Source organism: Eurytemora carolleeae, unplaced genomic scaffold (genome assembly GCF_000591075.1).
Source record: "Eurytemora carolleeae unplaced genomic scaffold, Eaff_2.0 scaffold33, whole genome shotgun sequence".
Lineage (NCBI taxonomy): Eukaryota > Metazoa > Arthropoda > Copepoda > Calanoida > Temoridae > Eurytemora > Eurytemora carolleeae.
Window position 1 is genome coordinate 512,393 of NW_019396220.1, and position 16,938 is coordinate 529,330.

The following is a 16,938-nucleotide window of genomic DNA, read 5'->3' on the forward strand; positions in this document are numbered from 1 at the left end:
CAATAAATGATCCAAATCAACCATCATATCAATTAATCAATAAATGATCCAAATCAACCATCATATCAATTAATCAATAAATGATCCAATACAACCATCATATCAATTAATCAATAAATGACCCAAATCAACCATCATATCAATTAATCAATAAATGATCCAAATCAACCCACCCAGCATATCAATTAATCAGTAATGATCCAAATCAACCATCATATCAATTAAACAATAAATGACCCAAATCAACCATCATATCAATTAATCAATAAATGATCCAATACAACCATCATATCAATTAATAAATAAATGATCCAAATCAACCATCATATCAATTAATCAGTAAATAATCCAAATCAACCATCATATCAATTAATCAATAAATGATCCAAATCAACCATCATATCAATTAATCAGTAAATGATCCAAATCAACCATCATATCAATTAATCATTAAATGATCCAAATCAACCCACCCATCATGTCAATTAACATTTTTTAAGTCAAGATACTAAAAGTTTTATTCAGATCCCATCTAAGATAAAATTTATTTGGTTTTGGTTACCTGTCACATAACTGAATATATTAGATATATGAGTTCTATCTTTGATCTTGTCTTTACTAAACAATAATCCAAAATAAATTTCTATAGAAAAGGAGGGCTCGTGAAAGGAACAGGGATATATCTTTCTAAACACCCCCCCCCCCCGGATATCTACAAGAGATTAAAGTTGTAATCTCTGTTTGTCTGTCTGTCAGTTGAGTGGGCCGACTTTAATAACGAAAATTTAGTTTCCCGGTAAAATCGTTCAAGTGCGGGTTAACGGCGGGAGTAAATTTTATTAACGTTGGCAGCGTCGGGTTCCCAAGCTAGGTTTTAATAATAGGAAAATTTTTCTTCATGTGTTTATTCTATAATATATACTATTACTCTACTTGCTGAAAACTAATAAAAAACAATTTAAAAAATCGGAAAGACCTGTCTGAGTTAACTTTTTGCTCGTTGGAAAAGAGCATACATTTTATCAGAACATAGCATTTAAAACTTCCCATTTTTTTAGAAACGTCTCATACAAACCTGAAAATTATTATTATTTTTGTCATGATTTAAAAATATTTATCAAATTATAAATTGATCAAAATAGTGTATAACAAAATAATTTTGAAAAGTTAAAATAGTAAAAAAAAATTAAACCTCTTTTTAAGCCTTGTAAAATAAATGTTTTTAGGATTGAGTGTTAATGATTAATAAATCCAATTAGAAACTTTAAAAAATGTACCAAGAAGATAGAATTAAAAATGGGAGAAGACGAAATAAATTAAGTCATGGCGGATATTCGGTTGTTTTCCTCAACAAGTAACTTTAGGTACAGAACATTTAGTTCCTATTTGTTAAAGGGATTAATTAATATCAATCTAATAGTTAAGGCTTTTATAAAAATTCTTTTTCAGAATCAGTGCCAGAGGTACATATTTTCAAGCCCTTCCAACCTACCCCCCCCCCCCCCCCCCCCCCCCCACGAAATTAGCTTTTGATCGCTACAAATATAAAGTGCAAAAGTTCTGACCCAAGCTTATACTTCTACTATTATTAATTTTAGATATATTCCTAAGCGTATTCCACAAAATATCTGATACTCGTTTAATTAGATCCTTGGTAGCAAACTCCCCAGCATCCTGCAACAAGATATCAACATCATTTAATATATAGTTTAATTAGATCCTTGGTAGCAAACTCCCCAGCATCCTGCAACAAGATATCAACATCATTTAATATATAGTTTAATTAGATCCTTGGTAGCAAACTCCCCAGCATCCTGCAACAAGATATCAACATCATTTAATATATAGTTTAATTAGATCCTTGGTAGCAAACTCCCCAGCATCCTGCAACAAGATATCAACATCATTTAATATATAGTTTAATTAGATCCTTGGTAGCAAACTCCCCAGCATCCTGCAACAAGATATCAACATCATTTAATATATAGTTTAATTAGATCCTTGGTAGCAAACTCCCCAGCATCCTGCAACAAGATATCAACATCATTTAATATATAGTTTAATTAGATCCTTGGTAGCAAACTCCCCAGCATCCTGCAACAAGATATCAACATCAAGTAAGTAAGTATAGTTTCAAGCAACGGTGGGCCAGAAATAGACGATATACTCGCTTTCGGTGTGGCTAAAAACTGGTTTAGCAGTCTGATTACAAACAATCTAATTATGCTAATGTCGAAACGATATCTACAGTTTCGACATGAACATAGTGGGGGGAGCAGGCCATGCAAAGAAGGCAGTTAAAGGGAGTGGGGGCTCTAATTCTTTTTCAACGCAGATCTATTTAAATATATTTCCCTTGTCTGTCTGTTTGTCCTTTTATTACCTATCTTAAAATACTAGGTTCAATTGTATGTTTCGGTTCAAGTCCAGTTTCGGATGCGTTTGTTGACAAACAACCACTATAAATTAGTACAGCCAACGAAACTGAGTTCATTGTGATTTAACAAATTTGGTGTATTCTGAGTACAAAATTCTCCTATTGCCTCTAACAAGGATATTCTGAGTACAAAATTCTCTTATTGCCTCAAATTTGGTGTATTCTGAGCACAACATCCTCTTATTGCGTCGAATATGGTGTATTCTGAGCACAACATTCTCTTATTGCCTCGAATTTGGTGTATTCTGAGTACAATATTCTCTTATTGCCTAGAATTTGGTGTATTCTGAGTACAAAATTCTCTTATTGCCTCACCTTACTTTGGTTTCAAGTGACTCTCCATGCATGGATGACAATGTCAGATTTACAACGGTACCCTTGAAAGTTTTGTCTGATCAAGTATGAATTAGATTTCAATGTTTTTGTTTCTATAAACTGTTTGATTTTACTTGCTGTATCTCTGCGAAAGTGACTTGCACGCATTTCTTGTTTATAAGTAGCAACGGAGAAATACACAGAAAATAACACTTTTTCAAGTCAGAAAAACGACGGTATCTTCCTCATTTATGATCCGATTATGGCTTTACTACCGTTCTAAATCGGGCATTGCCATCTTTGCATGGAGTCTCTCTTTAGAAATTACGCAAGTACAGTCCCATATATCTAAATATAAAAAATATCTATTGTAAAGCTAAACTTACCGGGAATAGAGACAGATCACAGTATCCTTTGATCACTAAAACAACAAAAATAGTTTTATTCAATTTGTTAAAAATACTTTCGCATCTAAATTTAATTTTCTCTGACTGGATATGCAATATAACAGGCACATTCCAACTTTCAAATAAATATCTAAATTAGATTAAAATGGGCTCTAAATTTTAATATCAATAAATTTATCTAAAAGCTTTTAAAATGTTAAAGGACTATTCACAGCTTTTTAACCTAACAAATTTTAGGTCTAGGGTGTATATTTTTATACATTTTTAAGGTCGGTGTGTGACTTTCAATATCTACTGCAGTGATCTAACCGAGAAAAAAAAATTGGGACTGATAGGAGAGTAAAAATTTACTTATCTTCTTCTAAAAATTAGTTATTATTAATTATTAAGCTAAGGGGCTTCAAAGCACAATCAAAACAAAAATGTCGCTCTTGTCCAAAAAGAATTCATCTCTTTCCATAACTACTTATCATTTTTTAAATCATAAAATTATTCTTTAAGAGTAGATATACCTGCGATATACTTTTGGTAAAGTGCTGACACCTGGACATAAGATATTGCTGGTTCAAGTTTCAGATTACAGACATCCGCAGTCTCCTAGGTAGATAGGTAGGTAGGTAGGTAGGTAGGTAGGTAGGTAGGTCGCTAGGTATTTAGCTAAGAAGGTTTGTAGGTGTGCGAAAAAAGTAATTGGACAAAAAAAAAACATTTTAAATCATATTGATTTTTGACATCCTTTATGTTTATTGTTTAATTACTTCTTATACTTCTTTTCAATCTTTTAGTCATTTCTTTGAGATATAGTTTTTGGCCGAAGAAAATGACGTATAAGACATCATCTTAAAGATTTAAAATTTAAATACTACATATATATATATCCAATAAACGTCGTAACGATCCGATCGGGTCCAAATTTATTTTGGAACCTCACATGACCCTAGGGAAGGTTTATGAATGCTCACAGTTTTACAAATTAATCTCAACTTTTGATTTTTGTTAAAAATCCATGAAAAAAATGAAAAATCCGCGAATTTTTTTTTCTTCACAGATGCTCACAACAAAATTAGCAATAGAAAATGAGCGCCAAGCGCCCTGAAAGCCTAGTTTTATTTCAAAAGATTATACCTCAACTTCATACTCGTCATCAGAACCAGAATCCTAAAAAACAAAAATATCAGAAAATATAATCGCGATCCGGATATAACATTCCCGGCTGTTAGAACCTCTTTGAGAAATGAGTCCTCTGTATCTATATATACTTTGCTTGTATGTCTGTTTGTCTGTCTGTTTGTGTGTTTGTATCCAATAAACGTCAAAACGGGCCCCACTTTTTTGTGGGACCTCAAGAAACCTGAATGATCGAATTTTCAAAAATTTGCCTTCAACAAAATCGATGTTTGAAAATTTAGAAAATGCACGATTTATTTATTAAATCCGCCAAGTTTTGGTTCATTTTTGTTTTACAATTTATGAAAAGAGAAAATTTTCTTAAGCGGCCTTAAGCCTAGATTAGCGAAATTTAGCTAATGATTTGAGGAAACATATTTCTATTTGGTGCATTATTTATCAATTTATTGAATAAATATACATAATACATTGCTTGTATGTCTTTCTGTATCCAATAAACGCCAAAACGGCTGAACCGATCAGGCCAAAATTTTGTGTGGGACCTCACATGACCCCAGGAAAGATTTATGGAACATCAAAATTGGAGAAAAAAACTCCTTGAAAAAAATCCGCCGAAATTAGAAAATTATTTTTAATTGCGACTTCCAGAGCAACCATTAAAAGATAATATTATTTAAATAGTAAAGGGGAAGCGATTGCGAACCACCCTAAAACCCTAGTTTATTAAATTTATCTCATGTCTCAAAATTGTAGGATCAACAGGAGGCGGGAGGGGAGAGGGTCCAGTCAAATAAGAATAATCCTTAAATTTGTTAATAATTAAATGAAGCTGCTACCTTTTGAAGTTTAGGAGAGGTAGCTCTAGACGCTGTTAATGAATGCTCCACTGCTCCAGCAACAATTGACAACAAGACAAGATCTGGCTGCTCTTTTCCACAAAGCTGTTGCCTATAAAATTTTTGTAATTAAATGGACGTAGACGTGATTTATGTGACCCAACTTTTAAATCAAATGACATGTCCTATTTACAACGGAAGCTTTTAAACCATTGGCTGATCAATTGGGTTACATAGCTATTCTTTCCAAAAATCACGTACTAGGACGGAGACCCCGTACACGTAAATAACCCTTAAATTTCAAAAATACACCTAAAATTAAATAACTTGCTTGACAAATACAAATAAAGATAACACAACATTTTCACAACAATTTTTGACGCCAACAAAAATGAAGTTTTTCTTATTAAAGGGACTGTAGGCAATAGGCATAGTTTCAAGTGCGCCTCCATGCAAAGTGACGATATGCTTTATTTATAACAGTTAAAGTACTTTCAACCTAAAAAATTATAGGACAATATTTTCCAAATTGCTTAAAGGTCCCCGTGTGAATCGGGCATTGCCATCTTCGCTTCCATGGTCCCTTTAACAGAAATATGTCCAATAGTTCACGTTACTCAATTTAAAATATGATCGACGACTTGACACTTAAATGTGTCATTTTATACTTTTACCTGAACAACTGAACCACTCTGCCCACATTAACAAGAGGGAAAAGTGCCTGATCTGCTTCCCGCATTTTCTGTACTATTGTCTTGGTTCAGGTTTTATAGCGGCAATTCAAGTTTGACACTGCGTATTTAAAATGCGTACTTTCTGAATCTCTCAGCGGCACATGCGCAGACTTCAGAATTTGAGGATGATGCTACACTGTCTGAACTACCGTGGGCTGAACTATCAAATACCTCAATTGTTTAATATCTGAAATATCAATAGATCATAATACAAATTAACATTATTGGGAATTTTTTTCAAATTTTCATTGAAATTATTTTAAGTACGCGAATTGTTTTTATATGCCAGCTGAGTCCAGACATTTTCTTTGAGTACATATCCAGGTTATACTATACAAAGAGGCCTATTTAAAAATGGAGGTTGGAGGGTTGTATGAGTTGTATAAGTCATTTATTATCTATAAGTACAATTGTATGAAATACGTCGCTTCGGAAATCAACATTTTGTAACGTGTCTCTCTCTGTTCTAAGACGGGGATCTAGTTTCTCGCTATAAAGATTTCTTTTTAATATACAGCTTGCTATTTTTGAATAAATGAAATGGGGAGCCTTGATATAATTTTTTAAATAAATTAAGTTTTCAGTTTCCTACTATACAGAAATTGAGTCTTAATTTGCAACGACATTCAGGTTTCAAAGATAATTAGAAATAAGCTAATCAGAGATTAAGTGGCAAGAACATACACATATTTCGATTGGACACTTACTATAGTAGACAATTGTCATCGAACACTTTTGTGCCATGATTGAACTATAACCACAAAAATATATTCATGTGGATTAATTTTTTCTTGTAAATTTTATTACAACTGAACTTAGGAAGTAGTCCGATTTTTCGCTAATTTCATACATGTTACCATAGGTTTAACTATAGGATACGTATACTGCACTTCTCTGGCAAAGCGTAACCATTTTGTGACTATGGTTCTACCTATGGTAGAACGTTTAAGAAATCGGCCATTTATGAACTTTTCTCAAACGAACTGTTTAGATAGAATAGAAACTATTCTTCTTGGAAATGTTAGCAATTGAATTACCTTTTCCAAGCATAAATTCAAAGGAAGACGACTTTTAGTCAATGCTTCAGATAGATTTTTATGTGTTTCAAAGCAAAAGGTCTTTGTAATAGTAAAAGATCACTTAAGTAAAATAGGTCTGTTTAAACTGCACGCATACTGTTTTACCAAGTGCTTTTCTTTAGGCAGAGTTTAATAGATCTAACTGAATTAGGGGAAATAAACTTTAAAGTTTCATCACTAAATTACAGCAATATGAAAATTAAATGTTTTGAGGGTAGGTCGCCTTCCCTAGCAATGAATTCCATTTTTTGACCAAAATACACTCCTTTTTAATCTAGACAGCACGAGAACAAAAATCTTATCCGGAAGTATATTGGAATTTTGTTCCTACTCTTAGAATGTTTTGTTTACCATAGAAAGATAGAAATGACACTACTGCTAGCGCAGTTATGATGGGAAGCATGGCTTGACAAGATTGACAATAGGAGTGTTACTTAATAAAAAAAAACACAAATAATTTTAAAAGAAGTGTTCTTTGAACTGTTCTAGACTTGGGAAAGAACTATCGTCTAGTGAAATCGGATCACAGGAAAGAGCCCCCGGATCAAAACTTGCTGCGTCAGCTAGCTATAACGATTATCTATCTCGGGAATTTTGGCTATTTTCGCCAAGGATCAAAAAACGTACGTCTCTTTCAATTACACAACTCATTGGCTTAACGTAATAACTCACAAGTCACAATCCACTGATGGCCTTTAAAATAACATTCGATCTCTCCAATAGAAAGTTATAATCATAAATCTGTTCTATTTATTTATTTAATTCACCAGATGGCGAAGAACACAGGATTAAGGACTTAGAAAACCCATAGATGGTTGAGGCATTCCATAGTTACGCTGAAGCACAGCGTAGATAACATCTCGCACATTTACTTGAGGATCTTGCCCTGGTTAAACTTCCTGCCCTGTTCATCTTCTCCCTCCCACTTCCAGTATTGGGTCACAAGCTTCTTAGTTTCATCACTAGCAGGGTCCAACTTCTTCCAGCTAAATACAAACATAGATTTAATTATGCTTGAATTAAGAATAAAATACAAAAATCTAGCTGCTGACACGATCAGTTATTTCCTAAAAAATCGGCATTAAATAAACACAACAAATCTGGGTACTAAACAAATACAAAATATTCAATTTATATATTAAGCCTATTTGTAAAAAATCTAAGTCAACAGATAACCACTTTAAATTTCAGCAAGAATGTCGACCAGGGTTAAAACAATTACAAAATTATAGCAAAAAGTTGTGAAAATTCATCAAAAAAGACTAAATTTTGAGAATAAAAGACTCCTTTTCAAAGAGGGATTTATCTGCGAGCTCAATTGATGGATTAAAACAAAATATAAATATAGATTTAAGAACGACTGGGAGAGAGAAAAGATAACCACCTAGGGTACAATTTTTATCAAAGTGAGGATGTAGACACAAAGATTACCACCTCAAATACAATTTTTCAAAGTTAGGATGTAGGCACAAAAGATAACCACCTCAAATACAATTTTTCAATGTTAGGATGTTACACAAAAGATAACCACCTCAAATACAATTTTTCAAAGTTAAGATGTAGGCACAAAAGATAACCACCTCAAATACAATTTTTCAAAGTGAGGATGTTACACAAAAGATAACCACCTCAAATACCATTTTTAATGTTAGGATGTAGGCACAAAAGGAACCAACTCAAATACATTTTTTGAAGTTTGGATGTAGACACAACTTTTTTATAGAATAAAAATAGATGCAAAATAAATCTTACTTATCTTGATTTTCTAATTTAATTTAAATACGATGGGAAACTCTTTTAAACCTGTTTAATATTTACACCCGGCTCCATCCTCGCCATTTATTTTAAAAAGGGGAAATAATTTGAAATATTTAAAAAATACTCACGAGTAGCTTGAGTAGTCAATCTGCCAATCCTCGGATAATTCGAAAGCTAGATCCTGTCCTCTCCAGACAAAAACACCTGAAACAAATTGTTGAAAAAAATTCTAAATAAAATTAGAATTAAGAAATTAAAGTTATGGTCAGGGTAGCATTTTTCATTCAGGTCTATATATATACGGGTTACCGTGAGGCACCCATCAGACTGACGTACAAAACAATTTCATCATTCTATCACAAAAGCAAAATAAGAAATTCGGTTTTAAAAACAAGAACCATTTTTCTTTACCTGTTGCCAAAAACCAGAAAAAAATCGCTGAAGTTCGTGGGGTTTTACATAAAAAAGAGAATACACGGGCTGCCGTAGTACATTTGAATTTCCGAGCCGGGTCAACCTTTCCGGTCCCCGTTTTACTGTACCTAGCTCTATGGACAGGACTAACCAGTGCAACAAGGTTGTTGAATTTACTTTTACTAAAAAAGCTGAGGTGCGTGAATACAGGGTTACCCAAATGATGAGACTCGAGACACTTATCTAGGTGTTCCCTTTTATTTATGCTTCCCCGCTACTGTTAACGGTTTCTTTCTTTGCCAAATCATTAAATAAGCCGTTAAAACTATTTTAAACCTTGGGATTGTTATGTTTTAAGTCGTTTTTACAGTCTCTTATTATGTGGGTAACCCTGTTTCTTGAACGATAAATTCATACAAGCTTAAAGGGACTGTCAAGGAAAAATGAAAGGGGGTATAGACTGAAACCTGAGAATCTTGGTTGTTGATTGAGACATACAAGACATCTATCGGATGTTCCTGTCTCGAGAAATTGATATAAAACTATGTCAAAATTATACCAAAACGTATATATGTATGATTTCAAGATTCGTAGCATTAAACAAATCATATTCAACAATTATGCAAACAATCTGAAAACGATATCCCAGAGGAGCCTGAAAATGAGTAGTTTGCTCATATTCAGGGTGGCCAAAACTTTTTTGAACCCATCCGTACAAAAATCCGTACATTTTCAGAAGAAATCCGTACAATCCGTACAATTTTCGAAAAACAATCCGTACAATTTTTTTTTAAAAAATCCGTACAATCCGTACATTTTTTTTAAACCAATCCGTACATTTTTTTAAAGATCCGTACATTTTTTTAAAAAATCTGTACAATCAGCACAATTTTCATTATTATGACAACTCTAAAACCATGAATTGAGTTAGACATCTCGCCCGTCAGAACCTTTCTGACTGAATGATACAAGGTCATGTTTAGGTAAGGCCTGGTAAGCTATCATGTTTCATTGATGTATGAAGCCCGGGGCTGGGCCACATGGGGGAATGTTTATAAGCTTTTCGAGTTTCATTCACTGAATTATTAGAAAATATGTCGTATCTGATTCATTTAAATATTTAAACAGGTGTTGATTTAACGAATTTTAAAGACTAAATCTATCTTTATATATATTTGTTAAACCATTGATATCTCACATTAGAGTTACCCATACAAACATAATGGTAAGCTGGGGTTCCGAAATGTGAACATAAAACATTTATTCAGGTTTAAGTTTTAAAAATCAATGTTGATCTAGCAAATGAACATAAGTATTAAGTATACCTTTATGTGTACATTTTTGCTAAACCATTTATATCTCACATTAGAGTTACCCATACAAACATAATGGTAAGCTGGGGTTCCGAAATGTGAACATAAAACATTTATATAGTATAAGTTTTAAAAATCAATGTTGATCTATCAAATGAACATAAGTATTAAGTATACCTTTATGTAAATTTTTGCTAAAGCATTAATATCTCACATTAAGAGTTCCCCCATACAGACATTATGATAAGCTGGGGTTCCGAAATGTGAACATATGAAATTTATTCAGGCTTAAGTTCTAAAAATCAATGTTGATCTAGCAAATGAACGTAAGTATTAATTATACCTTTCTGTGTACATTTTTGCTAAACCATTGATATCTCACATTAGAGTTACCCATACAAACATAACGGTAAGCTGGGGTTCCGAAATGTGAACATATGATATAACATTTATATAAGTGAAAGTTATAAAAATCAATTTTGATCTAGCAACGGAACATGTGTATATTTTTGCTAAAAATTGATATCTTGCATAAGAGTTCCCCATATAGACATTTTGACAAGCTGGTGCTCCGAAATGTGAAAAACAAAAAGCAAAACTGCAGAGAAAATACCTTCCAGAATGAAATTTAATTCTTACCTCCGATAAGATTGCTAGACATGAATACCATTTTCAGTTCATCATTGTACTTGTAATCACACTATAAAAATGAAGACATTTATAACAAATTAAGTGAGTTAAATTTACTATAATTATTTCAGCTTTCAGAATAATAACGGTTCATTCAGGTCTATATGTGTACGGGTTACCGTGAGGCACCCATCAGGTATATATGTGTACGGGTTACCGTGAGGCACCCATCAGATATATATGTGTACGGGTTACCGTGAGGCACCCATCAGGTCTATATGTGTACGGGTTACCGTGAGGCACCCATCAGGTCTATCTGTGTACGGGTTACCGTGAGGCACCCATCAGGTCTATATGTGTACGGGTTACCGTGAGGCACCCATCAGGTATATATGTGTACGGGTTACCGTGAAGCACCCATCAGGTCAATATATGTACGGGTTACCGTGAGGCACCCATCAGACTTGTTGATTTCAGCATAAGAAAAAATTGCAGCATTAAGGTGACAAAGTTGTTACAAATTCATACGAATAACCGCTCATTGAAAAAATAAAAAAAAATAAATTAAATTTAAATTAATTGTTTCAAGTAAGTTCAAATTATTCAGCATTTAAATCTCAGTTTTAGCAGAAAGATCATAGCAGAAAAAAGAATGAGGGAGCATTCTTACCTTCCAGATAGAGTAGTGTGCAGGATCAAAATTCTCCCAAAACCATTTGATGCTTTGGTCCTCGTCATTGTTGGAATAGAACCTAGAAATATAAAGATATTAAGTATATTATTCCTGAGTTAGGTTGCGTACTTTATTTGAATTACTAGGTCGAGAAGCCCCCTTTCTTGCAATTTCTTGGATGGCTTCTGTTCTGTGTGGCATAAATTCGGAAGTAAACAAAACCGATTTGACAACTTTCAACGTAACAGAGTACAGTTGTAAATAATTTCAAATAAATATGATAAGTTTGATCAAACCAGTGCAGACATTACATATGTTGATAAGCATGACCCATTTATTAAATAACGTATATAAATTTAAACTTGAAAAACATCGTTGTCACAAATTACGTATAAAATTTAATTCTTTATTTTGTTGGAAATTTATCATAAGGCCACTCGAAGGAGAAAGGGGATTCATTATCACTCGAAGGAAAAGGGGATTCATTATCACTCAAAGGAAAAATGGGATTATTATCTACTACCTCTTCCACTCATCCATGTTGAATGATCCAGCGGGGAGTGCGTCAAGAGGATCCTGCTTCTTGGCGGGCACTAAAATATATTAATAAACCTACTGAAAAAACTTGAATACCGCAAAGCCAGAGTTTAGGACCTTGACATCAAAAAAACTATTTCCATTATAGTTTTAAGTAAAAAATTCGCTAGATATCTAGCAAAAACATGAATGTCTAATTCATACTTTAAATTACGCTGCAGTCCCGTAAAGGAGTTTAATTTTTAAATGATTTTATGCCTTTCCTTGAAAAATGCGGGCACAATGATATTACGATTTGACAAACACAAATTAATGAATTTTAGTGAGGAAGATATTTGTAAATTTTTATTAAAGTTTTTCCCCGTTTGAACGCATTTTGTCTACAATATTAAACTTGGGCAAATATAGTCTTTATATTTGTTGGAATTTCAACATATTTCAAAAAAAATTTCAGTTGACGCATCTAGTCTTAATTATTGGCAATGGAAGTAAAATTTCAGACAACGATTTAGTAGGAGTTTAAATTTTTTAAATATAGTTTCTCCCCTCCCTTGGACCGTAACTATTTTACTTTTGCAGATCTCCGAAGAAAATAAATATTGACTAGAGGAAAAGAGATCAATTTTTCGGTGCACGTTAAAGACTAATATGATGTTAAGGTGCACGTTAAAGAATAATATGATGTTAAGGTGCACGTTAAAGACTAATAGGATGTTAAGGTGCACGTTAAAGACTAATATGATGTTAGGGTGCACGTTAAAGACTAACATGATGTTAAGGTGCACGTTAAATACTAATAGGATGTTAAGGTGCACGTTAAAGACTAATATGATGTTAGGGTGCACGTTAAAGACTAATATGATGTTAAGGTGCACGTTAAAGACTAACATGATGTTAAATTTCTGCAGCTTACTTGATAGACCATCATCTCCTGCGGGGTCTGCCTCAACTTCCTTTTTCTTCTCTGGTTTCTTCTCTTCCTTCTTTACTTCCTTCTTCTTACCATCGTCCTTCTTTCCCTTTCCTAGAATACACAGTTTAACATCCGGCCGGAAATTAAATTAAAATAAGAACATTTCAATATTTTCAGTAGAGCATGGTTTATCTATCAATGATATCAGTACAGGTCTGTGTTTTATCATCATTTTAACTTTTAAAGGTTACATACATACTTAAAAATCCACAATAAAAAATGAATTGGCATTCTAGAACGGAATAGCAACTAAATTACAGCATTATCAATAAAAATAAAGTGCAAGTAGAATGTCAGTAGCCCTAGTTGATGTAACTTTACACTAATTTCTACATTTGGAAGAAACATGTTAGAAACGTAAACAATTGTCGAAATATTCAATAGCTGAAGCAACATTAGGTAGGACTTTTGGGCATCTTATTATACAAATTCTAGCAGCATAGATTCCGATTAGGGTTTGCTTAACTCTTACATGGTGTTTCTGAACGANCAAAGACAAAAATGTGCCCGAATTGAATTTGAGCTAGATCGCTTAAATGAATTCAAAGTGCAAGACATGTATGTAACCCCATATTGCCTAAAAACACTGTAATTTCACCTGAGAACTCGGCGTACTTCTTGGCGTCAAATTCCGCCATTTTGGTGCAGAGGACAACAGGGCCGAGCACGGACTTGGCATGAGGCTGGTTTACTACAGTGTTGAACCAACGGGTAACATTCACAAAGGGTTTTCTAAAGTAAGAATATTTAATAATTATTATAAATCAAACAAGTTTTTGTCGAGATATCAGCAGTATTTCAGGGTAGCATTTTTCATTCAGGTCTATATATGTACGGGTTACCGTGAGGCACCCATCAGACTGACGTACAAAACAATTTCATCATAGATTAAACAACTTTTGACATAACTGTTGAATAAGTTATTTAATATGCGGAAGAGGGCATAATTATTTTAAACAATTGGGGTAAACCAAATTATGGCAAATTTTTCATCCTTAATACCCCTGAGCTGAAAACTTTAGAATGATGGATATCAAAATTATTACCGAAACTCTGTATTCTTAAACTTTTGAAAACCCCGTTTTTTTCTGGTGTTAATTGTGTCATATCAATTAAACTAAACATTGATTAAATAAATGTAAGTTTTGGATTAACATTTGTTAATACTCGTTTAAAATGATGAGTCTTAAAACGTGATAAAATATATTTTTTAATAGGTTCATATTAACACAATTAAATTCATATTTGTTTAAATGCTCTAAAAGCCGGATTGTGCATTGGATATTAGTTCAATCGATATAGCATCGTATCTATAATTTCTATCAAACGAAACTTGTATACAGTAGGTATATCCAAAAAAAGGATTAAGAATAAAATCATAAGTGTGTACATTGGATACTCAAATTAAGCGATCAGGACATAGAGAATAGAATATATAGAGGAATTAAAAGAATCTCTCGGTATGAACTTTTTCAGTCCCTTTCAGCCTGAAAGGGAGTTTTAGGTGTAAAAAATCATGTAAATGTTCAAATTAAATGAAGTAGAGTACATTAATACAGTATATTCCCTAGACTATCCATTTCAATTTCGAATTTTTTAAAGCTGTTAAATAAACTTTATAAAATGAATAAGGTGAATAAAAAACATCATATGATTTATAGTTATAACGGAAAATCATCGTTTGTAAAGTGGAAGGCATAGAGTCTATGTGAAATGATCATTGGTCAATTATGAAACCAGCCTATTTCATAATTTGGTTTTCTTTTAACAATAATTTTAGATTTTCTATAAAATGATATTCCAGGGCCCAACAGGTTATATAGCATAAATATGTGAAGTACACCTGCAGTATGGAAACAGTACAACAAAATGGCCGTTTTGTAATTTTTTCTAGTAAATTCCTCTATATATTCTATTCTCTATGGATCAGGATTAAGGATCTCATTCTTAAGTTTTCAGCTCTGGAAACATAACTACAGGGTAAACCAAAAAAGGATTTGACTTCAGGGACGATAACCAGAATTTCTTTAAATTCAACGTTTCATACAATAGAAAAATCGTTTTTTGGTATTAATTTTAGCAAATTTTTTGATTTATTCTCAAATATTTATTAGAAAATTCATCCCCATCTTCAATTCAAACACAAATTAAAGATTTGAAGCAAAAATTAAGGCAGACCCCCCCCCCCCCTCCATCAAATAGCACATCTCCACAATACCCTTTACCCTCAGTAAAGCTAATAAGTAGTTTACAAAGAGAGACTGATAAGCTGAAATTACGAATGAACAGAAGTTTTTTGTAAAACAAAAATATTGCTTATTTTTTACCTGAAGGCAGGATCTAGAACCAGTTTGTATAGATTGAGCATGGTGCAAGCTACAGAAATATCGGCAACGGTTAACCGCTCTCCAACCTTTTAAAATAGACACCGTCAACGATTAACAACATAAATTAGATTATTAACACTTAGTTTTGTATTGGTCAGGGTAGCATTTTTCATTCAGGTCTTTATATGTACGGGTTACCGTGAGGCACCCATCAGACTGACGTACAAAACAATTTCATCATTCAGGAAAGTTCCTTTTTTTATAATTTCAATTGACAACATTTTAGCAAGCAATAGTTATTAGTTATACACGTGTTTCATAAATCTTAGTTCAGTAAAATTCCATGAAAAGAAGTTTGAAAATAAATAACTAAATTGTTTTTTTTTTTTTTAACAAAGATTGTTCCAAATTTGAATCAGTGGTTGTAGGCTATATTTAAGCGATCCGACTCATTTATTTATCTTTAACTTTGAATTGGTGACTCAAATTTGATCCAGCAGCGAGTAGTTCTGCTACACAACTAACATTCATTCAAAAAGTCAAGATTTCACCAAATAGGTGAATGAGAAAATATAAATATAATACCAAGAAGGTTCTGGTGAGAAGGTGAGAGTTTAGAGCAGTCATGGCTGCCTTAATATCCTCCTTTGCTCTATCCGCAGCAACCTTGTTAAACTAAACACAAAAATTTAATTAAAAATGATAAATTTTTAGAGTAATTAGGGTCCAGTGCTTAGGATCCATTTAATTTTGATGCGAATCCGGATCCGCACTGGAAAAAAATGGATCCGGATCCAGATCATTTCTTTAAGATTTAATGAATTTTTTTTAACAAAAAATAATTTTTAAATTTTTGTTTTATTTTTATCCGCTTATTTATATCCTAAAACTTGATGAACCATTCGGAAATGAGGAAATTTTTATAAAATCTTTTTTTAAAGTTCAGATTTGGGTTTTAGGAGTAAAAATATTTTTTTTTTTGCAGATTTTGGTTGATATTTTACTACTTGGATCTGGATCCGTGGTTCCGCATATTTTTGCGGATCCGAATCCAGGAAGCCAAAAGCTTGCGGGATCTTACGCACTGAATTAGACATATCGCAACTAATTCAAATTAAGATATTTCAAATTTGATGTCTCATTACTGTCGACGTGTCAGGCATACCACATTCACAAAGAGACCCTTTAGACACAGGTGCAAGCCTAACACTCATCGGTAAGTCATTTTGTAAAAATAAACGCTTTAAGAAAACCGGTGTAAAGTTTATTATGAATATTTATAAAGTTGACCAAGAAACATCTAATTCTACAAGATGAACCAGAGTAGTCATGTTTTACATCAGCATCACAATCCCCCATAACCCCCCCCCCCCCCCC

The 16,938-nt window shown here is 32.9% G+C and overlaps 2 protein-coding genes across 2 annotated transcripts in view; both read right to left on the reverse strand.

The window, feature by feature from the left end:
- Window positions 1–562: 562 nt before the first annotated feature.
- On the reverse strand, window positions 563–6,000 carry LOC111698522 (menin; the record flags this gene model as incomplete). Its single annotated transcript, XM_023468877.1, is given in 7 exon segments — window positions 563–618; window positions 1,607–1,674; window positions 3,139–3,173; window positions 3,672–3,756; window positions 4,285–4,317; window positions 5,124–5,235; window positions 5,798–6,000. Coding segments are annotated over 7 exon segments (454 nt in total), but the record flags the coding sequence as incomplete, so codon positions are not given.
- A 1,669-nt stretch (window positions 6,001–7,669) lies between these two features.
- The window catches only part of LOC111698504 (elongation factor 1-gamma), a gene marked incomplete in the record, with an annotated part of 10,150 nt that continues 881 nt past the window's right edge, over window positions 7,670–16,938 (reverse strand). Inside the window, 10 exon segments of the mRNA XM_023468857.1 lie at window positions 7,670–7,922; window positions 8,823–8,923; window positions 10,599–10,615; window positions 11,061–11,121; window positions 11,722–11,803; window positions 12,248–12,317; window positions 13,175–13,285; window positions 13,833–13,966; window positions 15,562–15,647; window positions 16,147–16,233. Coding sequence (XP_023324625.1) covers window positions 7,805–7,922; window positions 8,823–8,923; window positions 10,599–10,615; window positions 11,061–11,121; window positions 11,722–11,803; window positions 12,248–12,317; window positions 13,175–13,285; window positions 13,833–13,966; window positions 15,562–15,647; window positions 16,147–16,233 — 867 coding nt within the window.